General features: G+C 53.8%; 6 protein-coding genes across 6 annotated transcripts; 4 read left to right on the forward strand and 2 right to left on the reverse strand.

Moving 5' to 3' along the window:
• Positions 1-519: 519 nt before the first annotated feature.
• LY79DRAFT_563111 (BTB/POZ domain-containing protein) lies at positions 520-6,041 on the reverse strand. The gene has a single exon (XM_060558526.1). The coding sequence runs from the start codon at positions 5,595-5,597 to the stop codon at positions 813-815; it is 4,785 nt and encodes a 1,594-aa protein (XP_060410940.1). The 5' UTR covers positions 5,598-6,041; the 3' UTR covers positions 520-812.
• A 1,843-nt stretch (positions 6,042-7,884) lies between these two features.
• On the forward strand, positions 7,885-9,459 carry LY79DRAFT_563116 (mitochondrial carrier domain-containing protein). The gene is made up of 6 exons (XM_060558527.1): positions 7,885-8,137; positions 8,197-8,219; positions 8,291-8,301; positions 8,360-8,389; positions 8,464-8,547; positions 8,610-9,459. Exons 1-6 carry the CDS (start codon positions 8,092-8,094, stop codon positions 9,316-9,318), a joined length of 903 nt encoding a protein of 300 aa, XP_060410941.1. The 5' UTR covers positions 7,885-8,091; the 3' UTR covers positions 9,319-9,459.
• Positions 9,460-10,517: 1,058 nt separating this feature from the next.
• LY79DRAFT_592599 (uncharacterized protein) lies at positions 10,518-13,543 on the forward strand (the record flags this gene model as incomplete). The annotated part of the gene is given in 3 exon segments (XM_060561443.1): positions 10,518-10,683; positions 10,696-11,803; positions 11,815-13,543. The coding sequence occupies 3 exon segments, from the start codon at positions 10,518-10,520 to the stop codon at positions 13,541-13,543; spliced, it is 3,003 nt and encodes a 1,000-aa protein (XP_060410942.1).
• Positions 13,544-14,084: 541 nt separating this feature from the next.
• LY79DRAFT_592600 (NADH-ubiquinone oxidoreductase 30.4 kDa subunit) lies at positions 14,085-15,619 on the reverse strand (the record flags this gene model as incomplete). Its single annotated transcript, XM_060561444.1, has 2 exons — positions 14,085-15,368; positions 15,431-15,619. 2 exons carry the CDS (start codon positions 15,617-15,619, stop codon positions 14,085-14,087), a joined length of 1,473 nt encoding a protein of 490 aa, XP_060410943.1.
• Positions 15,620-16,098: 479 nt separating this feature from the next.
• LY79DRAFT_672216 (short chain dehydrogenase) lies at positions 16,099-17,083 on the forward strand (the record flags this gene model as incomplete). Its single annotated transcript, XM_060564026.1, has 3 exons — positions 16,099-16,192; positions 16,242-16,814; positions 16,866-17,083. 3 exons carry the CDS (start codon positions 16,099-16,101, stop codon positions 17,081-17,083), a joined length of 885 nt encoding a protein of 294 aa, XP_060410944.1.
• Positions 17,084-17,609: 526 nt separating this feature from the next.
• On the forward strand, positions 17,610-22,650 carry LY79DRAFT_331718 (exonuclease). Its single transcript, XM_060552498.1, has 12 exons — positions 17,610-17,918; positions 18,101-18,208; positions 18,263-18,438; positions 18,492-18,618; positions 18,679-19,265; positions 19,327-19,752; positions 19,805-20,055; positions 20,188-20,327; positions 20,378-20,488; positions 20,637-21,039; positions 21,089-21,302; positions 21,359-22,650. Exons 1-12 carry the CDS (start codon positions 17,898-17,900, stop codon positions 22,218-22,220), a joined length of 3,426 nt encoding a protein of 1,141 aa, XP_060410945.1. The 5' UTR covers positions 17,610-17,897; the 3' UTR covers positions 22,221-22,650.
• Positions 22,651-22,698: the final 48 nt, after the last annotated feature.

Consider the following 22,698-nt stretch of genomic DNA (forward strand, 5'->3'; position numbering starts at 1 on the left):
CCTCTCCTCCGTCCACGCACGGGCTACCCCGTTACATCTCGTCGGATCGCCAATAAACTGACACCAGCACATCATCTCTTATCAGTACCGATACCACCACCACCATCACTACCACACCACACGACACCACACCATGGCCCCCGTCCGCCGACCACTGATAAGTACAAGGCCGTATCGTGGGCCCCCGCATGCGCCTAGAGCACCTCCGCAGATCGGACCCAGCATCCGATGGTACCACTCACACGCTTCCTTTCTCAGACAACCAAACTCCGATCCACAGTCACGGCATGAAGATAAAATCGCCGATGGGAGAGCCCTGAACCTCCTGAGTAACCATGTATGCCTTGCCAACCTTTCTCCCGTCACATGCTGCCACCAGCTGGCCTAGTGTGGGCTAGGTAGTCTAGCTTACCCTCGGGGACAACCCACCCAACCACAATTGCTCTCCTCTACCTCCCTAATCGAGTCTCTGTGACATGCAACCGTACCTGGGCAGGACACAACGGCAGACGAATTGGACCCAACGAGTCTTGTTTTTCTTCTCTCTGACTCTCTGAAACACACACACACACACTCTCTCTCTCTCCCTCTCCTTCTCTCTCTATGTTTCTTCAAGCATCCCGCCATATTGTCTATTACACTGGTTGCCATCAGTCTCGGCCCACAGTGTCCGCCCCATAAGTAAAACCTAGTTGCCAACCTAACCATGTCTGACCGACCCGTGTCTAAATTTCTTCCGGGGCTCTGACTTCCGTGACAACCACCCACCTTCCACACCCCAGAAGCGCCTGTAAACACTACGCAATTAGTTATCACTGGGTGGGTGCCGCTGCCGCTGCAGCTGTCGATGCTTTGCCGCCCCTTCCCCGCCCCCGACTGCTCCGTCCTCGCGAGTTACTCGCCGGCCCGCTCGGCGCCTTGGCCGCGCATCCACCGGCCTCAACACCGCTACTGACGCCTTGCTCCTGCCCCAAGGGCCCGGCGCTCTTGCTCTTGGGACCACCGCGGCCGCGTCTCCCTCGTTTGCTGTCCTTTTGACTCCTCCCCTCCTTCATCTTGTCCTTGGCTTCCCTACGAGCCTCTTCCTCCTGTACACGCCGTGTCTCCTGGTCCCACCATTCTTGAAACTCCTGTTCCTGCTGGATCTCTTGCATCGACCTCTTTGCCACCGCTTCCTTGACAATCTCTTGTTCTCGCTTCTGCTGCCCGATGATGTCCTGCAAACTCAACCCCAAGATTGGCTCGCTCTTGCTCGCTGGCGTCATGTACGACTTGGAGTGCGGCACCAGGTGCTTTGCCGTCGGCTGGCTCGACGATGCACTAGGCACTGCAGGAGAGGTGCTCACGCGGGACTGCCCTGGGAAGCGCGTATCGGGCGATGCGGCTCTTCGGGGTGACGAATTCGCCGAACTTTGGACCGAGAGCAGCTGCCTGGTGTTGGTCGCCAGCGGTGGCACAGCCTTGGCCGAGCCCTTGACCAAGGTGTCCCTCAGCAATGTCTTTGGTCCGCTTTGAACCGCCTTCCAAGGCGCGGGTTTGCTTCGAGCCGCTTCCTTGTCCCAGGCCGCCCTGGGTTGCTGAGCTTCAGCCTCGAGGGCCGCTTGTGCTGCTGCCTGTGCCAGCTGCTGCTTCTTGCGCTCCTTCTGCGATACCTTGGGCTGAGCCGGCTTGGGCGAAGCCTCTTTGCTCTTTTGGGCTGCAATGCCGGCCGACAGGGCCGACTTGGCAGGGGTGTTCGTCAAGACCTGGCGCAAGTCCATCTTTTCAGTTGGGAAAGTCGCTGCTGCCCATGGGCTGCCGGACCTCTGGGCGCCGAACCCGCGAGAGTTTGTCGGCGACGGGCTCGCGCCAAGCTGTCTGCTCGATGGTGGACTTTGCCCCGGGAACTGCGGCGACCCGTCTTGGCCTCTGCCGTCTTTCCAGGGGCCTGGCAGCGATGGCAGCCGTTCCATGCCGGATCGACCCTTGGCCTCGGCAACCCTTTGCGACGGCGAGATGGGAGGAGAGGGCCCTTCGTCGTCCATGTTGAACATCAGGTCCCCCTGGGAGTCCTTGGGTCTCAAGCTGGGACTGAACGACTCGTTCCGGCTAGCCTTGGACTTGCGTCGACTTTTATCCAAACTGGAAGACATGGAGGCGGCCATGTCGTCAAGGCTGCCGAACTTGGTGGTCTTGAAGGACGACGACATCTTCTTGTCGTCCTCTCGCTGACTAAACCGGAAAGCCATCTCCCGCACCCTTCTTCGCCGCTCTTCGTCAATGTCCAGTGCAAGGTCGGGGTCCTTCTCCAACAAGAGCAGCTCAGCTCGGCCGCTCCTCGCAAAGGGATAGCAAGCCAGTTGGTTCTCTCGTACAACGTTGTCCAATTCCTCTAATAGGTCTTCGTCCAAGTCATCCAAAAAGTGATTCTCAAGCAGAGCCTCCATCTGCAAACAAATGTACTCCAGGCCGGCGTCTTTGAACTCTGTAACCGAACAGGCACTGATTTCGTTCAGCAACAGGGCAATGTTCCTCGTGTTGGCAAAGCGCGCAATGATGAACTGGCAGATCTGTGACAGCCGATCGAGCATCAGCTCGTTTGCGATGCTCATCACAGACATGACGAGATCTGAGAAGTCATCAATGTTCGCTGCAGTAGCCTCGTTGAAGATATCAGGGCCGACGTCTGCGTAAAGGTATCGCAAAACGTACTGGAAGGCCTTGGGGTCGCAATGACTCAGATCAACATGAACAAGTTCCTCCTCGTCTAACTCGTCACGGCGGCCTGCGAGCCACATTCCGCCAGCGCGTCCATGGAATAGGCCTTCGAAAAACTCGCATCTTTGGCGCATGAGCTGACTGTGAACTGGCACCTCTTCGCCATCAAGTTCAACCAAGGCATCGGCGTCTTCAAAGTACTTGGTGTCTTGCGTTGCCTTCAGAAAGTCCCTGTCGAGCGACTTCTCGACGGTTGTTTGCAGACGCACCGCTGCTTCAAGCTTCATCATGTCGAGCTTGGTGGCCAACTTCATCAGCTCATTTCGAACATGACGATACCTGTGCGCGAGAGAAGGCGCTTGACGGGTGTGGTTCCAAGCCGGTATGACCGCGTCGTCGTAGCAGTAGACCACTAGGTTGACCAAAGAAAGCAGATCAATCGAGTCGAAAATGATGACCGTTTTGCCATCTTCCTCTCCAATTTTCAATACTTGGGTCATCTCGCACTCCCCCGCATTGCGATACTGGCTAAGCAGGCCTCGCAAAACATAGCTTCGGGCCGTCAGAAGCCAGGAATGAATCGGGATCTTGATATCCGGTGAAGTCGATGTACAGACCTCCATGTTGAGATCGTCCTGCGGACTCAGGTGGAGGAGGAATGAGCGCAGATCGCGCTCCAAATCCGCACTCTTAAGAAGCTCATATGCCAACTCTCCAATCCTGTACTTTAAGTCCTCGGCCTTCCAGAACCCGAGTGTATCCTTGTCACCGCCGCTTGGCGTCGAGGCCTGGAAGCCTCTCAACGGAAGCAACGATGCCACATCCTCCCAGAGAGACTGCTCATCGATATTGATTTGTTGCTTCATGACGTCGCAATCCTTGCGGATTGCTGCGAACGCGCCAAAAGTGGAACTTCTGACAGCCACAGCGTTTGTCACGCTTGGAACACGCTGGAACTTAAAGTCCTTTCGTTTGATGTCCGATGACCCTGGAATGGCGGCATCTTTGGCCTTGGCACGCTTGATGCGTCGCCAGACTGCCCCAGACTCTGTACATATAATGACAGCGCCATGCTCGCCAACGCTTACCGACTTGACGCCATCCTTCCGAGCGTTCCAGACACACTGCGGTGTCGTGACAGCGCCCTTAATCTTGGAGGGGTTCGTCGTGGAAGTGGCCACAGGGGCAGCGTCGGACTTGTGATTCAATGTCATGGTGAACAGGTCGCCTCTTGTGGTGACTGCGGCAATTGTCTCACCGCCGGAAGTAATGCGGCTAACTTGGTTCTTTGCTGAACCATACCTTGTCGACGTGGACGTGGCGAACTGGTGGTTGACAAAAACGTCGGGGGAGGGGAACTTAACAAAGTTGTAGCCGTAACTAGTAAAGACGCAGACTGTACTATCGGCCAGCAAGACTGTGGTCGCCTTGTCGATGGCCGAGACTGCAGCGATAGGTGAGGAGAAGAGCGAGGCAGCAACTTTTCGAGGGTTTGGCTGGACCTCCAAGGACCTCGAATCCGCATCCATAAGGGCCAGCTGGCCAAGGTTCTTGCCCCAGCAAAACAGAGACGTCGACGTGTGGGCTACAGAATGTACGGTGGATGCTGCAACGCCCACGACGACCTCCTTCTTGAGGGTCCCAAACACTTGTCGTGGAGTAGTGCTCATAGGTTCCTCGTCCTGCCTAGCGGGCGACGGCAAGCTGTATCCTAGCTGAGAGCTGCTATTGGATCCCCAGGTCCATAGTTCGCCGGCATCCGTGACTGCCATGGTGTGGTTTTGGCCTAGTGCAACTTGCACCACCTTCTTCTCGGCGAGAGCCCCCTGGACGGGCACAAAGCGGAACTGAGTATTTTCATCACCCAGACCAAGTCGTCCACCGCGGCCGACGCCACAAATGTAAAGGTTCGATACAGGGTCGGTTGTCAATATGGCCGTATGCAACTTGGACAGAACGGCGTCATGAATCCGTAGAGGCCGGTTCCTAATCAAGGCGGGTATTTCCTCCATGTCCATGTCCTCAGCCGTAAGATTCGTCGTCCCGTGTGAGGTTGGCTTCGTCCTTGTAAGGTGTTCCTCGTAGAATCGCCGCACGAGCTGATCGGGCCGTTTCAGAGTAACCCTCTCGGGGAACTGTCGATCATCTTCGTCGCCTACTCCAAGTGAGATGTTTCGGTTGCTTCCGAAGACAAAGATCTCCTCGCCTTCAGATGCACCACCTAGTGCGGCGACGGAGCCCATCAACGCCTGGCCTCCGTCGGAGGCGTCGTCCATGTCAGATTCGAGGTCGGAATGATCGGACCCAGCCGAGTCATATAGGTTTCGTACAGCAATAGTCGAGTTGTACAGGTCGAAAGGGCTATTGCCTTCACGGTCCTTGGTCTTGATCAGCTGGCCAGCCTTGGCCACGGAGCTTCCCAGCGTCTGTTCGGTCAATATGCGACGCTCTCGCTCGAGCAGCAGGCGGGCGACAGCAACATTTCCGTTGTATAGTGCCCTGTGGAGAGCATTCCAGCCACTCTCGGGGTCTTGGACGTATAGGTCGATGGCGGGGTGGTCAAGCAGTGCCTGAACAAAAAGGATGGCGGCGGAATCGGGCGAGGAAGCGGCTCGGAGGAGCACAGTGAGGCCGGCGTGGTCGCGACTGTTAATTTCGGCCTTGCCGAGATTTGAGTTGATATTCTTGCAGGTGGCGGCGCCGATGCCACCGGTCGAGGCCTTGCGTGTCTTGAGATTCCGGGGAGAGGTCCCATAAGGACCGGGACTTCCGCCCAGAGATGCAGCGCCTATCCCCGGACTCCTCGTGGAGGTTTGTGACGCGTGGGCGGCCGGGGCCAGTAGACGCCGAAACCTTTCGACATCGTTTTCCCAGTAATATTTCCAGAGTAAGTGACTCATGGGCAGGGGTGGGCGAGGGACCCTTCCAGCACCTGGATAGCACCTCGCTGTGAGTCTCTTGGATCACGGCTTGTTTAAAGGTGCGGTTCCGAGCGCGAGAAGAGTGTTTTCTTTTTGATTTTGATGAACGAGGCTGGAAGAGTTGAGCCAAGGGACGCGTCAGGTCGGTTGCGAGGTCAGGAAGGCCAAAAAGGAGGGCGGGAGAGGGGTTTGTCGATGTTGCCACCTAGTCGTTGAGGCCGGGGCTTTAGAAGGGCGTAGAGGGAAATTAATTGCAGGTAGCGGGTTGCTGATGAAATTATCAGTGTCGCGGATTGAGGCGCTTGAGTTTGGATGGCTGGACGAGTCGGTTCGAATGGAGGATGAGGGCGAGGACGAGGGCGCGGGTCTAGAGAGGGATTCGAATGGTGAGGGAGGTGGGGTTTTGGCGATGGGAAATCGAAGGCATTCGTTCATTCAAACCGCAGGCCACTGACAGGAGCAGTTGTGAGCGCCAGGGCCCGGGCTGTACCGGGGGCCCACTGGAGACTCGTTCGTTGCTGCGCAGCCATCCAATGGGACGCCCGTTCCGGAGCCTGTGCTCTTGTTGCAGGCCAGACAAGCTTCGCTTCAGGGGGGCGCTAGCGTGCTGCTGTCCAGCTGCAGTGCTGACAGGGAGATAGGTGCACACACAGTACCATACCTTAGGTATGTGAAGCGAAAGGAGGCAGGCTCTACATAGTGCTCTCGCGGATGGTGCGGATGGGTGAGATAGGATACTTGGAATAGATACCTAGAGTAGGTAGGATAGTAATCGTCTTGATCGGTTCGTCCGTATGTGACTAGGTATCTATTCGTGACGTTGCGTCTTCGAGACAGCAAAGCCAAGAAACGTTGGCCTTTCATCTGATGGCTGAGATGTTGTGGTCTTTCTACATAGGTAGGTAGGTAGGTAGGTAGTTTGAGTTGACGTGCCGCCCATTCCTCTGCAACATCACGCATACCATGGCGTTCAAGATGGGTTAAAATTACTTGTTGTTGATGTTGTTGTTTCACTTTCCTTGTCGTTGGTGGTGTGCATCAAACCAGAGTGAGTTAAGCGTAAAATACTACATATGTCATCAGTCAGTGCAGACTACCTACCTAGGTAAGTAGTCGAGTTGTTGCATTACCAAGTAGTTGTCGACTTGGCATTGTGGAGAGCTACCCCGGCCTCCTGTACCCCGCCTGAGTGCTGTACCTGGAACCGCCATTTTGGGCTGCCAGATGCGCGCCACTCAGTTTTGGTCGCTTACTATCGTGTATCTACTACACTACCTCGGTAGGTACCCGGGGAGCTTGGTTACATTGTGTGTGTCCATGAGTAATATCCGGTCCCTTCTCCATCGTGAGAACTTCGAGGGAACGCCTCGTACATACATGAAAACACCGTTTATGACTTAGCAGTCTACTTGAAGCGCAAAATACTTTGTCAGCAGAATCTATACATCTATCTACTGCCTATTGGCTGCCGCCTCGTTGTTGTACTGACTGACTGACTAACTATTGGCAACGCATTTTATCAGTACCTGTGTTGTTAATATTTGGTCTGATCGAAGACGGCGGGAAGGTTGGATAACGCAACAACTTGGATAACGTGAGGGGAAATATTAGTCAGAAACTGAATAAATGCAGCGCTAGGCTAAAAAGGGCCCTTTTTTCATCAGCAGACTTTGCCCGTGCAAAACCTTCGCATTTTACCACGTACCTGGATAAGAATGACTTCTGGGCCCCTTATTTGAGGGGGAAATACTAGATATCTGCCCTTTTCCTATACAAACCGTTATAAGGTCCTTCAGAGGTGCCCATAAGCTATCCAACACTTAGATACAATAATGACTAAGCAAGAGTTAAGGTTATATATCATTAAAGTGTAATAAAATGCGTGTTATTAACTTTTTAAAATTAGGGTTAGGGTTACAGGGATAGTATGGTACATCTTGCCTAGCTAAGGTTTAACTTAATGCGCTTATATAAGCAGTAAGTAACCCTTATTTGAGGTACGAGCTGTTATCCAACTTCGCCGCCGTTGCCGACCAGAGCCTAAACCTACCTTCACTTCGAAACCACGCCGCTTCACACACAACACATACACACACGCACAGAGAGAGAGGGAGGGGGTGGAGGGGAGGGACAGAGACAGAGCACCAATCACGGACATCATACGTCACCAGTGGAGTCTGACTTGCAACCGCCGTTAAGGGACTTCCATCCGGGGGTTAATCCTTGCGATAAGAACCTCCTCGTCCGATTTTCGCTTGATTTACCGAGTAACTTCTTCACTTTACCTAGGTAAGTACCTATCACCCGGTGTATTCCATTCCTATCCCCCCGCCTACCTACCTACGCACTGAATCCGCCCTCTGTTTTTTTTTTTCTTTTTCATTTTCTTTGCGTCTCGGCATGCTCCTAACTGCGCATCCAATTCTCCTTCCGACCAGCTAATCCCGCCAATTCACAGTGGTCTTCCGTCAAAATGTCGACCGACAAGCCCCTCCCCTTCGTCTACCAGTTCGCCGCAGGTTTGTCTCGCAAAATAATCCCGAGATATCGGACCCGGAATACTGACCGCTGCATCCAGGCGCCATTGCCGGCGTCTCGGAGGTCAGTACTTAGGGACACCAACACCATTCCGACATGCATTGACAGACGTGCTCACGCTTCCGCGACTCTAGATCCTGGTCATGTGGGTTCACAAGTCTCGCGTCCCAACCTCACGTGGCCAACTAGCTAACCGTTGCCAGGTACCCTTTGGACGTCGTCAAGACGCGAGTGTGAGCTCCGCCTCGATTCCCTACCTACTGCCCGCCCGCCCGCCCGCGCTTACCGACTGACACGCCGTCTTCAGGCAACTTCAAACCGGAAAGGGTGTTGGTGCCGACCACTACAATGGCATGGTTGACTGCTTCCGCAAGATCGTCCGCAACGAGGGGTACGCGATACAACCCCGCCTAGACTCGTCCCGGAGCCTTCAACTGCTTACAAAACTCCCAGCTTCGCGACCCTATACCGCGGAATCACAGCCCCTATCCTCATGGAGGCTCCCAAGCGTGCGACCAAGTTCGCCGCCAATGACGAGTGGGGCAAGATCTACCGCAACATGTTCGGTGTCGCCAAGATGAACCAGTCCCTTTCTATCTTGACCGGTGCTAGCGCTGGTGCCACCGAGACCTTCGTCGTCGTCCCCTTCGAGCTTGTCAAGATCCGTTTACAGGACAAGGCTTCCGCCAGCAAGTACAATGGCATGCTCGACGTCGTCCGCAAGACCATCCAGACAGAGGGCATCCTGGCCATGTATAACGGCCTCGAGAGCACCATGTGGCGCCATGTCCTGTGGAACGCCGGCTACTTTGGCTGCATCTTCCAGGTCCGCGAGCTGCTCCCCAAGGCCGAGAACAAGACCTCCCAGATCACTAACGACCTGATTTCCGGAGCCGTTGGTGGCACCTTCGGAACCGTCCTGAACACCCCCATGGACGTCGTCAAGTCCCGCATCCAGAACAGTCCCAAGCTTCCCGGCTCGACACCCAAGTACAACTGGGCTTGGCCCGCCGTTGCCACCGTTGCCAAGGAGGAGGGTTTTGCCGCCCTGTACAAGGGTTTCCTGCCCAAGGTTCTGCGTCTGGGTCCTGGAGGCGGTATCCTGCTCGTCGTCTTCACCGGCGTCATGGACTTCTTCCGTACCCTCAAGAGCAATGCGTAAACTCAACTTCACAAAAAGAGATTGACCCAAAGGAAGGATGGAAAGGGACAGAACTGGATTTTACATCTTATAGAGGTAGATACCAACACCGGGGTTTTGGATTCTGGCGCTTAGCAATAATATCATATTTTCGATGCCTGGTTTTGCACCTCACCCAACATGCCATTGCTTGCCTCGAGCGTCTGGGAAACTTCGTAATAGTTAGCAAGAGCAGCTTATCCGCGGAGGTTTCTGATCCCAAGAATCTTGAGCCAGGAAATGTTTAAGTGGCTCGGTTACCGTCTCTTGGGTGTGATTATTGCCGTGACCTTGAGAGTCGGTTGAATAGCGTTGGATCGGGACAAGAATTTGTTATTGCAATTTCAAGGCTGAGTGGCAGTAGTTCTTACTTCCGTAGTGATAGTGCCTCTCATCTCTCCCTGCCTTCTTTCCAACGCCGGCCTTCGGTCTTTCGCTGTCTGACCTAGGTAGGTAGGTATTCATTACAGAACGAGAAACGGATGCGTGTCACTGACAAATCTATAGCTTTATGCCTTACCTTTTGGGAGCTGCGCCCTCTTCCGCACTGCTTCACTCCTGCCGTTGCGACTGAGCAGCTTCTGGCAGCAATAAACCCACTTGCAGATTCCAGATCTCGCACCTCACACACAGCCTTTCATACTCGGCTCTTCAACAAGGCATACCAATCTCATCCATTGCGGACCTTGGTATAGGCCTGTCTCACACTCTATTTTCTCTAACTGCAAAGCCAACCTTCATTTTCATATGCAGACACGTTCACGGGCATAGCGTGGAGGTTGAGTTGCGGTTCATCACATTGGCAGTCACATCGTTCAGTGGTGACTCGCAAGCAATACTCGACCGAGACAGCATATTCCGTCTCCGCATGCTTGCCCGACGAAGCTTCCTGTAAGCAGGAAGATTTGGTGCTCAGGTAAGGAAAGTCTTTTCTTTTTTTCGACATATTACGGTCCTTACCTGTGTCTGGGTTGCTCCTTCCCTGGTTACCGACAATTTCATGCTCATCTATCCCGCGCTTTTGTTGCCTTATTTTAACACATCACTTATCTCGCACACACTACCGCACGCTTCAGCTCACGTCACGTAATTGGCTTTCTACTTCAAATACAGCATACAAATTCGGTCATAGCTAACTAACTCTCGAGATATATCGTTCTGGCTTTGGCAGGTCATTCACGATGACTACAATAGACGGGATCCCCCAGTCACTTACCCTAGCCGCAGGAGGCTTACACACACCTCCGTTCGACAATTCTCCTTCCAACGGCAACCAATCGGCTAGCGTGCAGTCGTTTCCGATCCAAGGAAACGTCATCACTACAGACCAGCAGGCACCAACTGCTGGTTCGTCATCAGCGGAAGACTCTACTCTGGAGTCCACTGTGGAAGAACTTCAGGTCACAGGCGAGTCGCACGCTGCTCTGGCCAGCCTTTCTAGTGGACTGCCGGGTTTTGGGGTCGAGTTACACACCAATGGACTAATCGTCTTAAACTCCCACGAGGGCGAGGGGACACGACAAGACTACAATCCAGACGAAGACGAAGTCGATTCTGATGACGGCGTAGCGGTCTCGGAAGATGGGTTGGAGCTCCACGGCGGTGTCAGAGTTAGTTCTGCCGAACTCTCTTATAGCGATGAAGACGATGCCGAAGTTGCAGACAGAATGGACGAACAAGAGAATGAAGAAAACGAGCCCGATGGTGGAGAGGAAGAATACGATAGCATGTCAACTGCAGGCGAAAATGATGACGACTTCAATCTACCTCTGCCCCCGCCTATCGACCTCGACCGTGTTGGTTGCAGAAGCGAGTGCCGAAGAGATTTCCGTCAGGGTGTTGACTTCTACGAAAAGCAAGTCGAAGCCCTTCAGGATAGGCTTCGGAATCTAACCATGACGAATACCGATCTGAAGACCAAGCTGGACGAGGCGAACCGTCAGATCGATGTTTTGAAGAATCCAGCTGCCAAAAAGAGAACCGGGACAACATGGCATAAGAAACTTCATCTGTCCATCACCAAGCCCGGCCATAGAAACGCCCTACCTTACAGTAAAATATACAAGCTTTGCTGCAAGGAAGAAAATATGAGCTCCAAACCCGGGAACGTCCATCCGAACTTGAAACTTCGGCGGCCTAAGCCCAACGAGCTTCAAGCTGATGCATTGGGCGGCTTGTTAACTGGTAACGCAAGGGACGGCTCGGAATCTGACCCAGAAGAAGAGAATCAAGGACCGGCGGTAGAGGGGCGTGACGGACCCGAGGCGCTGTTCGTACAGAACGACGAGCAAACGGGGATCGAGCAACCTCGGGAGGAATCGGTACTGAGAAACCTCGCATTCGAGCAGTTTCCGGCCAAAATTCAAGCCAATATCTTCAAATGGGTCTACATCCAGGAGGACAAATTGATACACTGCATAAGCCGTCTCGATCCTTACATGCCCCCGAGGAGCCCACTGGGACTGACGTCAACAGAAGCGGTTTACCCCATCGATTCCACCTTTCTGGCAAATCGTGCAACATCACTTATGCCATCAAGCCCAATAAGCATCTTGCTCTCCTTTCTGTCTGCAAACGATGGCACTCCCTTGGTGTTCACGCCTTCTATGGACTCAACACGTTCGCCTTCTCAAGTCTGGGAGAGTTTGGTCGCTTCTGCACTGGCATTGGAGCTGCGCGCCGAGAACGAATCCAGCATGTAGAGCTTCTATGGATGGGAAACCAGTACCTCACACAAAGACCAGTCAAGGAAGGCAAAGAGCTCAGATGGGCTTCCAAACGAACTTGGGATGTTTCTTGGCTCTGCCAGATGCGCCGGCTGAAGAGCCTTATCGTCCATATAGACGAGAGCGGCAGTAGTTATAGAAGACGAAAACACGAGCCAGCTGAATACGTCGACTGGATGGCATCAGTGACCGCTGGTCAGCCTAACTTTCGTCTGACAAGATCTCTCAGGACTTTGCAGGGATTGGATTTCATTTACCAGCTTCGGGGAATGGAGTTCATTCAGTTCTACGACTATGAGATGGGTCGCAAGAATGGCGGCCGTCACCCAATCCGCGACTGGTCTTTCTATATGGACATTGAAAACGTGACGGCGATGCCGAAGACAGGTGATCGGGCTCATGAGGCAGAGTTCGAAAACCTAACGCCAGTCCTTCGCGATTTCGTACTCGCAGACGAATATCTGGAAGCAATCAAGGTCCTTTACCGTCAGAGTGAGGCGTTTGATGCGAAGCATATCTCGCCAGCTAATGGTAAGAAAGTTGAAGACGAACATGCCGATGCTGAGATTCCAGACATTTTGGGGCCTAAGGAAAGACGCAACACGATGGCATCTCGCGCGGTAACTGACATGGAAAAAGATGAAGACGAAGATGACGATATTGAAATGGCGGAGCGAGATGAAGACGAAGACGATGATGTTGAGCTGCTAGACATAGCGATACCTGCCGAAAGACGTAACGCGACAGCATCTCGGGTGGTGATTGGCGCGGAACACCCCAATGGCGGTGGGAAGACTACTGCCACGAAGAAACTATCCACCGCCTTTAAAGTGGGATATGATAGTGCTGAAGATGGCTCAGGCACCGAGGATAACGATACCACTCCAAGAGCGCATGTGTTCAACGCCCGTTCTGGATCGGCTTTCTCGAACGCTTCTACCTTTGGAGAAGACGGTATCGGGAGCAGCTACGATGATGGGGTTTCCGTGGCGGGATCGAGTAAAGAGAAACCCATTGATCTGGACTCTTTCGAGCCCGAAAAGACACCACAACCGACCCAGATCCAGCACGAATTGGACGTGAAACGTGAGCCGTCTCTGGCGGTGTCTATAGGCCCATATTCGTCCCGAGAGAGCGAGAGATCTTTCGACAGCGGCAGTGGCCTCTTCCTTCGCTCGCCAACAATGTCTCGCCCCCGCACCCAACGCGAGTCCACGGAGATGACTGAGATGCTACGGAAGAGGGGATTTGAGGATTCGGAAGTACGAAAGATCATTGACTTGACTGAAGTCGAGGATGGGCCCTCGTCCATGAGTACTGGATACCCAAGTTCGTCTCAAACCGGTTCCACTCAGCAGACGCATCTTCATCCACCAGCAGCATTTAATCCCTTGACGCAACTTAGTACCAACCCGATTCGTGGCCGTCCCGATAGCGAGGATGAAGACACCCCGATTTACAAGAGACCTCGGTGGTTTTAATTTCCAGATCGGGCATTTCTTTCTCTTCGACCATATTTAAGGGGAAAGATGATCATTTTCTTTTCTTCATCTTGTCACTTTACAGAATTATCCAGCTCTGGTCCATGAGGAGCAGCTGCAATATTTGCCTTCCTTGCGTTTCGGCAGCGATATTCCGACTTTCATGGCAGTTGGGTTTCGCTCTAATATATCAATGAGCTTTGCGATGTATGGCGGCAACTATTCCTTCCACGATCTTCGACATATCGGCGAAAGTACCCACGTTGCATTTGGGTTTGATGATTTCCAGCGGCGACTCGCAGCATGGAGCGAGAGGCATACTAGATGAGGTGTGAAAGGCGGTTTGCGAACTCAAAAATCGGGTTATCGGCGACTTGACAGAGCCGTCTTGGACTGGCCAGGCAGTCCACAATAGTATTAGACAGAGCCATGGTCTGATATCCTATCGGACCACGCCGCTTGGCTTGCACAGACAGATAGAAACCCAATAGCGATTGAACTTTCTTGAACTTGGTGGTATATCAAACTCCGCAGAGACAAATCAGAAAGTGATCTTGGTGCCCTGGAAGGCAGCCATAGTCTGCTCCTCTTTGGCCTTCTTCCTCGCCTGCCAACTGGGATGCAGGACACCCTCATCATCCCTTCTCGGGGTCGGCCTCGGCTTCCCCTCGGGAGCGGCAGCCCTCCGGCCGTCACCTCTCCTACTCCCCTGCTTGGTGCCCAACGGGTTTGACACGCCCTTCTTCCACGGCTTCCGCGGCCCGTCCTCCTCCCCACCGACGGCACCCCGCTTCATGTCCCACCCGCTATCCCGCGCGCCGCTTCTTTGCGCCGCAGTCTGCTTTTTGACGTGGTTCGCCTGAGCGCCGTACTTCTTCTCCCAGATGGCTTGCCGCTGTTTCTGCCCCAGACGCTTCTTGGGAGGTGCGAGGTCGAGGTCCGACGCCTCGGACTCGGAGTTGGAGATGTACCCGCCCATGAGCGAGGGTAGGAACGTCGTCTCCCCCGGCCTTCCGGTGGGTTTCTTGGCACGAGCCTGTTTCTTCTGTTTGCGCGATGCCGGTTCGGGGGAGGGGGAGAGGGAGACATTGGCGGCATTGATGCGGCGTTGCCTCTCCGAGTCCATTCCGCTGTCTGAATCATCTTGGCCGACTGCGTCCTCATCCTCTCCCTCTCCTTCTTCATCGCTGTTGCTCTCGTCATCTGTGGTGTCTCCGTCTGCGGCTTCGCCCAGTAGGGCCTGGTATTTGGCTTTCAAATCCTCGCCGCCGCTCCCGTCTTCCGAATCCGAGCTGCTGAGCATGGCCTCAAACTTGGCCACGGCCTTTTCCTCGCCGTCCTCGTCAAGCTCGACCTCTTCGATGTTCTCGTTCTTCTCTCCATCAGAGGCGCCGCCCTCGGGAGGGATCTCGTCGTCCATCTCGTCAAATGGGTTCTCTTCCTCGCTAACCTCGGCCTCGGCCTTGGCAGACACGTCCTTCGCGTCAGCTACCTTAGTCTTCTTCGCTTCTCTGGGCTGGCCTTCCCCCATCTCATTCTTATCTTCAGCAGCGGCCTTTTTCCCCTTCTTCTTCTTTTCCGGTATGGGGACATTCAGGACCAGACAGACGCCTCGGACCGCCTTCTCGATGGCTTCCCGGACATGAATACGCTTGAATAGGCCGCTGGTGACATTGTGCAGAGCGTCCTTCTCTTCCTCGGACAAGTCTGGCTTTGGAATGCCTTGTTTAATCGATTCGGGGAGGGCGGGACTTTCAGCGATTTGCTTGACTTTAAGGAGCGAGGAGTGGAGGTGGGCGTCGGCGGTCTGTTGGAGATCAAGGGACTGAAAGGTATGTTAGCGACACTGACCGGCCTTGGGCGCCGTTAGGTTTGAGTTTTACGCACCTTGAGCACAAGAATCTCGCGCTCCAGCCTCTTGACCTTGTCGGGCGTCGCCTTGTCGTCGTGCAAGCGTTTGCTGTACCGTTGACGTTCTAGTCCTTTCGCGCCCTTCAGGGCACGGAAGATCTCTTTTCTGTAGTCGGCGAGCTTCTGCTCAATGTCATCCTCGCGTGATCTCTTTCTCTTGACCATTTTGGCCGGCGGTTTAATTGTGTTTGGCCTCTTTCGTTGTCGTTTGAGGGGGAGGTGGGTGTCGGAAGCTTCGAAGCTGGCCGGCGGAGAACAAGAAAAAAATGCGGTTCAGATGTTGAGTATCCGTACTCCGTATTAGAAGACAATCGATAAGGCGGAACGCTTCCGACGACCGTGCCCGTAATTGATGGGTCGCTGCTCGTGCTTGTTGGAATGGTCAAAAACGGAGACATAAACTTTGTCTGTTATCTGATTGGCCGTTATGGTCGACGTAGCGACATGGATGACGTTCCTTCTTTGGAGGGGCATCCAAAACACCCCGCCGTTGCAGATGCCTACAAGTGAGCCTCGTTGATTGCGCTTTTTTGCTCGAGAGATTAGTATTGTTAGTAATTCCTTCAATAGCTATCAAACGCATGAGTAAGCCGGAGCAGCGGCGTGAGGAAGCAAAAATTCGCCTCGCACGTAACGAACAAAGTATGGCGGAAAGTAAGGCCGAATTGGCCGCTCTTGGAGCTGGCACTCTGTTTGGCGTCAACGGCATGATTGCTGTCATAACGGGTGGCGGTTCAGGTAAGTGCTTCATTTGCCGTGTCCTTAGCGGAAGCTGACAAAACGGCAGGCATCGGTCTGATGATGGCCAAGGCCTTGGCCGTCAACGGTGCCCAGAAGGTCTACATCCTGGGCCGGCGTAAGGAGGTCCTCCAGGAAGCTGCGTCTTCTGTCGGACCCAATGTCGTGCCGTTGGTCTGCGATGTAACTGATAAATCCAGCCTCAAGGAGGTGGCCGCTGTGATCGAAAAGGAAGTCGGCTTCATAAACCTCTTGGTCTGCAATGCCGGTGTCGGTGGGCCCCAAGTCAAGGCTCCTTCGGCAGAGATGACGGCTTCCGAGTGGGCAGAGCAACACCTTGAACACGACATGTCCGATTACACGCGAACCTTTGATGTAAATGCCACCTCGGTGTGGTACACAACCATGGCATTTGTCAAGCTGCTGGACCTCGGCAACAAGAAGGGCAATCTATCGCAGACATCGCAGGTTGTCTCGACCAGCTCCATCGCTGCCTTCAACAAGAATGCTCCCGGCGGTTGGGCGTACGGTCAGTCCAAGGCAGCCGCCACTCTGCTTATCAAGCAGCTGTCAAGCAACCTACCTCGCTGGGACATCAGAGCCAACTGCATCGCCCCTGGCTGTGAGTCTTCCCTTGGGCCTCGTAAGAATAACCGAACTGACATACGACTAGTGTTCCCGAGTGAGATGTCTGCGCCTATTGCGAAACTCTACAGCAACGACGGCAGCGTTCCCAAAGAGATGGTGCCTCTGCAGAGGATGGGCGACACTCAAGATCTGGCGGGTGCAATGCTGTACCTCGCATCTCGAGCTGGGGCCTACTGCAATGGCACGATCATAACGGTTGACGGCGGTAGACTTGGAAACTTCCCCACGACATGGCTCGCTTAGGTTTGAGTGGGTGTTAGTAGATACGTGCTTTGCTCGCTTGGTAGATAAAAAGACGGTCAAGACCCCGGTCTAAAGCAAGAACCTTGGGTTCGCCCACTCGTAAGTAACTTAATTTGGGCATGCAATTTGACGTGTCCGGCCATGAATTGATTGCTAATGGAATGCGTGCTAAGAACGAGCGCTGCAAATGATGTTTGACAACGTTGGATTTCCATGGCTCCAATGTCAATCAGGGGTGTATGCGAGTCAATCAACAGGCGTCACAACCAGGACCTTGGCTCGGTGCGTTCAGTGAGAGTGAAGATGTGGAGAACTGAGAACAGGCACCGTACTCAGTAGGTAAGGGAACCTGATTTCGGAAATACATCGGCTAGCGCGCCGGCGTACATCCCGACACACCTCGAATACCTCCACGTACCTAGAAAGAGGGGCAAAACGCAGAACGGGCGTGAAGACGGTACGAATACAAGTACAGTCCAAGAGCCCAACTGACTGTGATCCAGCCTCCCCCACATTCTGTTGTTCCCTGCCCTGTCTGGCTAGGCTCATGCAAGTGGCTTAGCCTTTGGGCGCGACACCTTGTCTCTGACTCTGGTCGCTTTGCCGCTTGCTTGCTTGCTAAGTTGCTTGTTTAAGCTGCGCGAAGCTTCAGGCCTCGTTGCGGTCCGGCTTCAGAGTCGCTTTTGTGCTCGTTTTTCTTGACGGGTTGCGTGCTTGGCTGCGATCCTGTCCGTCACCCGTTTTCTGGCATCAGTTCTTCGTCTTTCCTCCCCCCCAAAACTATGGTCATTTGGGCAAGGAAACGCAGACCAAAATGGACGGAGACTGGGACGAGGTGAGTCGGGTCCCGTTTGCATTACCCATCGTCCGCTCTCGCGACGCTCCCTTCTCTCGGCAGACGTGCCTCAGCTGGAGTTGCCCACCAGGTGCACCCTTGCGCTCGGCGCGATCGCCTGCACACACGCTGCACTGGTTTTCCGTATCGCGCACTTGACTAACCATCTGGAATGTCAATAGGTCGCTCGCATCCCCTTTCCGCCTCCGGGCGTCCACGCCATGGCGACGCCCGTGACGACCATGACGTTTGACACGGCTCAGGACCTGCTATGGACCGGGAACGACTACGTATGAGCCATTCGAGCCAGCCTTCGTCGCGAACGCATACTGATGAGCTGTTAGGGTCGCGTCACCTCCTTCTACGGCAGCGAGCTGCAGCGATACACCTCCTTCAAAGCACATACGACACCTGACGGCCCTGTGAGGCAGATCCTCGTCAACGACAAAGGCGTTGTGGTGCTGGGGTCGAGGGATATACACATGGCCTCCCGAAAAGGCCCACCAATATGGCATATTAGGTGCGAGACCTATGCTCCGACCGCTGCATCACTGCCTGACACCGTCAACACAGACACGATGATATGAAAGACTTACGATGCATGAGCTTTACGTCCAAGGGGACCTCCGAAATTCTAGTGGCCGGATTCCAGGACACCATGTTCGTCGTCGACCTTGCCAAGGGCGAGGTGGTCAAACAGGTTTGTTCGGCATACATGAGACAATACGGCCCGTCTTGCTGATGATGCTGCTGAATATAGGTTCCGACCGCGCGCTCATATAAACTCATGAAACGAAGCAGATACATCTGCGCTGCCACCAAAGACGGCACCGTTGACCTGATTGACCCCGTCAACTTCTCGGTTGTCAAGAGCTGGAGCGCTCACTCGGCCCTCATCAGCGACATGGACGCCCAGCATGACTTCATCGTCACCTGCGGTTATTCGCTGCGCCAGGGCCAGAACTACATGTTGGATCCTTTCTTAAATGTCTTCGACATCAAAAAGATGTCGTCAATGTCGCCGATTCCGTTTCCCGCTGGTGCCGCCTTTGTCAGGATGCATCCGAGAATGTCAACAACGAGTATCGTCATGTCTCAGGGTGGGCAAATGCATGTTGTTGACCTGATGAATCCAAACACTAGCAATGTACGACAAGCCAACACTATGACATACCTTACTATGTTCGAGATTGCGCCTTCCGGGGAGGCTGTTGCTTTGGCGGACGCAGAATACAACATCCACATCTGGGGGTCTCCTTCGAAACTCCGCTTCGTGGACTTCGCGTCACAGACAGAGTTCGCAACCCCCGAAGAACCACTGCCTTCCATAGAGTGGACTGCTGATACGTCAGTAACTCATGTTCTCAAAGTTGTCCATCTATTATTTCTGGTGCTGACCTACTGCCAGACCTCTCAACTCCGTCGGCATGCCGTACTACAGGGAGGTCTTACTATCCGCCTGGCCAGATCTCATCTCTGACATTGGAGCTCCCCCTACCAAGTTGGAACCCCAATTCGTTGCGGGTCTCAAGCAGTCGGAGCTGGGCTTGTATGGACGCAACACCCGGGGTCTTCGCAGAAACCAGGTCGAAGACACCCGGAATCTGGACAAAGGGAACGCCTCGGGGATTTTGGCGCCGAAGTTTCTCAGCGAAAAGGCGAGAGAGTTTGCCAAAACCCCGGTTGGCAATGCGAGTGGCGATGACAAGGTTGATGACGTTGCCACTTCTCTTGCGCAACTGGACATCGATCCCACGAAAGCAGAATGCCCTCCAATGTACCGCAATGTCGAGATCAAATACAGCAAGTTCGGCGTTGATGACTTCGACTTTGGGTATGATAACCCGTCTCCCAGCTCAAACGTCTTGCTTGCTGACATCCCTTAGGTTCTACAACAGAACGCATTACTCCGGACTCGAGATCCATATTGCAAACTCCTATGCAAACTCCCTGCTCCAGGTCATGCACTTCACGCCGCTAATTCGAAACATGGCCCTCCAGCACGCAGCCACCGCATGCGTCGCTGATACCTGCTTGCTGTGCGAGTTGGGTTTCTTGTTTGACATGCTCCAAAAAGCGGACGGGTCCATTTGCCAAGCGACCAACATGCTGAAGACTCTTAGCCACCATCCCCAAGGTTAGTGCTTCTTTCCTTCTTTTTTTTCTTTCTCTTCTTGCTTTTTTCTCCCCCCTTCTTCTCGGCTCTTCTTTTTTTTTTTTTTCCTTTTTTGAATTCGAGAAGCAGAAGAGGACACTAACACGCTGGTAGCTGGCCCACTTGGTCTTCTTGAGGAAGACCCCAATGGGTCTACTTTGACGGTGATGTTACAGGGTCTGACGCGGTTCCTCTTGGACAAGATAGTCCAGGACTTTCGATCCATCCCGCCCGGCTCGAATGTTATGGAACAGGTATGTGGCAAGCGGCTGCATTGAATGCCGGGGTAACTGACCAGTTGAAGATGCTTGCGACGTCAGCGACAAGTTCAATCCGATGCATGAACTGCAGAAGCGAATATACTCGGCCTGGGTCCACCTATGTGAACGACTTGATGTACCCGCAAACAACAGGGGTGAGTTGAGGTTCCAATTTTTGCAAGTCGTCGGACTTCCAAGGGTCTTCGTTCTTGGCTGGAGCAGGTGATGGGGGTACTTTGCGCGCTGAGCTCTGAAATGTTTGCCAACAGCCCGCTTTCAGTTCACAACACTAATCGCGCATAGAAGAATACGGGCCGCAACCAGAAAACACCAAAAGTGACGTTTTCGCAGATCCTTAAATCAAGTGTCGAGAGGGAGACAACATCCAAAGGCTGGTGCAGTCGATGCCAGCGTTATCAGACCATTGCAACTCGGAAGACCATCCATAATATTCCCGCAGTGTTCATGCTGAATACTGCCGTCGGAAACGCAGAGCAAAGGCGTTACTGGTCCACGCCGGGCTTCCTTCCCGAGGAGATTGGCGTCATAGTAGACCACGGCCAGTTCTTTTGTTACGAGGGAGAAGACCTGAAGCTCCACCTCCAACGTGGAATCCACAACATTACTGTGTATTCGCTCATCGGAATGGCCATGAACATCGACCCCGGTCCGGGCCAGAAGCCCCATTTGGTTGCCATGGTCAATGGTAAGATCTTTCCTTCGGATGTGTGAAATCCAAGCTGACTGCGATGTAGTCGCCCATGCCCAGCCCACAGCACCGGAGGCAAGCCAGTGGCATCTGTTCAACGACTTTCTCGTTCGGTCTGTGAGTGCTGAAGAGGCGCTTTCGTTTCACCCCAGTTGGAAAATGCCGTCGGTCATAGCATTCCAAGTCAAGGAGGCGAACAACAAAATCGACATGGACTGGCAAAAGAACATCGATACCTCGCTGCTATACGAGGACAAAAAGTTTGAGCCCCCCCTGAGAGTTTCCCCGTCACGGATGGCTCGCTGACCACAACTAGCCCCCATATTGATGGCAAAACTTATCGCGCGCTCGACTCGGCCAGTGAACAGCCCGGGCCTGACAGCATTGTGGCCCTGGACACTGAGTTTGTTGCTGTTCGCCAGCCCGAAATCGAGATGAACTCGGATGGCGAAAGAGAAACGATCAGGCCGATAGTGTACGCTCTTGCGAGAGCTTCCGTCGTCCGTGGCCAAGGGGAGGACGAAGGTCTTCCCTTTATTGATGATTACATCTCCATCAGGGAGCCCATTGTCGATTACCTGACGTCGTACTCTGGTATTACCCACGAGGATCTCGATCCCCGCGTATCGAAGCACAACCTTGTACCCCTGAAGGTTGCGTACAAGAAACTCTGGATCCTGTTGAACCTTGGCTGCAAATTCCTCGGCCACGGCCTCAAACAGGACTTTCGAGTGATCAATATACATATCCCACGGTCTCAGGTCATCGACACCATTGACCTGTTCTTCTTGAAGTCTCGTCTTCGGAAGCTCTCGCTGGCGTTTCTGGCGTGGTATCTGTTGAAAGAGGACATTCAGCTGGAGACTCACGACTCGATCGAAGATGCCAGAACGGCGCTGAAGTTGTACCGGAAGTATTTGGAGTTCGAAGACGCGGGTGTATTGGAGCCAATGCTGCAAGACATCTATCGTGCTGGACGAGACGTCAACTTCCGACCACCTGCTAGAAGCGGACAGGCTGCGGACGTGCAGAGGACAGACACACCGCCTCCCCTGCCTACCGACGGAACAGCCGTAACTCCGTCTACACCGGGTGCTGTTAGTATTGGACCATCGTCGAGTGGCGGGTTCGGCGCAGGCTCGACTTGGACGCCCGGAAAGGGGTCGCCGCTTCGATGAAACGGAAGACGCCACCGGTAGTCTAGCACTCGGTTTAGGGGGCTGCTTCTGTAGGTTTCGAGAACCACTAGGATCAATAAAAGACTTATTGGACTTGCTGTGACGGGTCTGTCTCTCGCGATGACCGTATCGTTGCTGGAAGGGGCATGTTCTTGTCGTCGCCATCCCGCCCGATGGCTTATTCCTGTCGGTTCGTGGATGGAACTATGTGATGCCTCTCCAAAAGAATTGTTTGATGACCTTTGCGTGTGCCAGGAGGTGATCTGGGGCAGGCTCAACTTGGTTGCGGAGGCAAGCACTTCTCGGTGAGTGAAAACTCTGTCGTTACTGACCCAACTGAGGTACAAATCACACCAGAACGAAGCCGGAAGTCTCGGGGTTTTCAGAAGCATATTTCAATATCAAGTCAAGACATAGTGCTGTTGCCTGGGTGGGTTTCCATCCTCGACGTGCGCTGCTATTCCAGACCAAATCCGGC

This window comes from Colletotrichum navitas, assembly GCF_030913465.1.
Source record: "Colletotrichum navitas strain CBS 125086 chromosome Unknown LY79scaffold_61, whole genome shotgun sequence".
NCBI classification, from domain to species: domain Eukaryota; kingdom Fungi; phylum Ascomycota; class Sordariomycetes; order Glomerellales; family Glomerellaceae; genus Colletotrichum; species Colletotrichum navitas.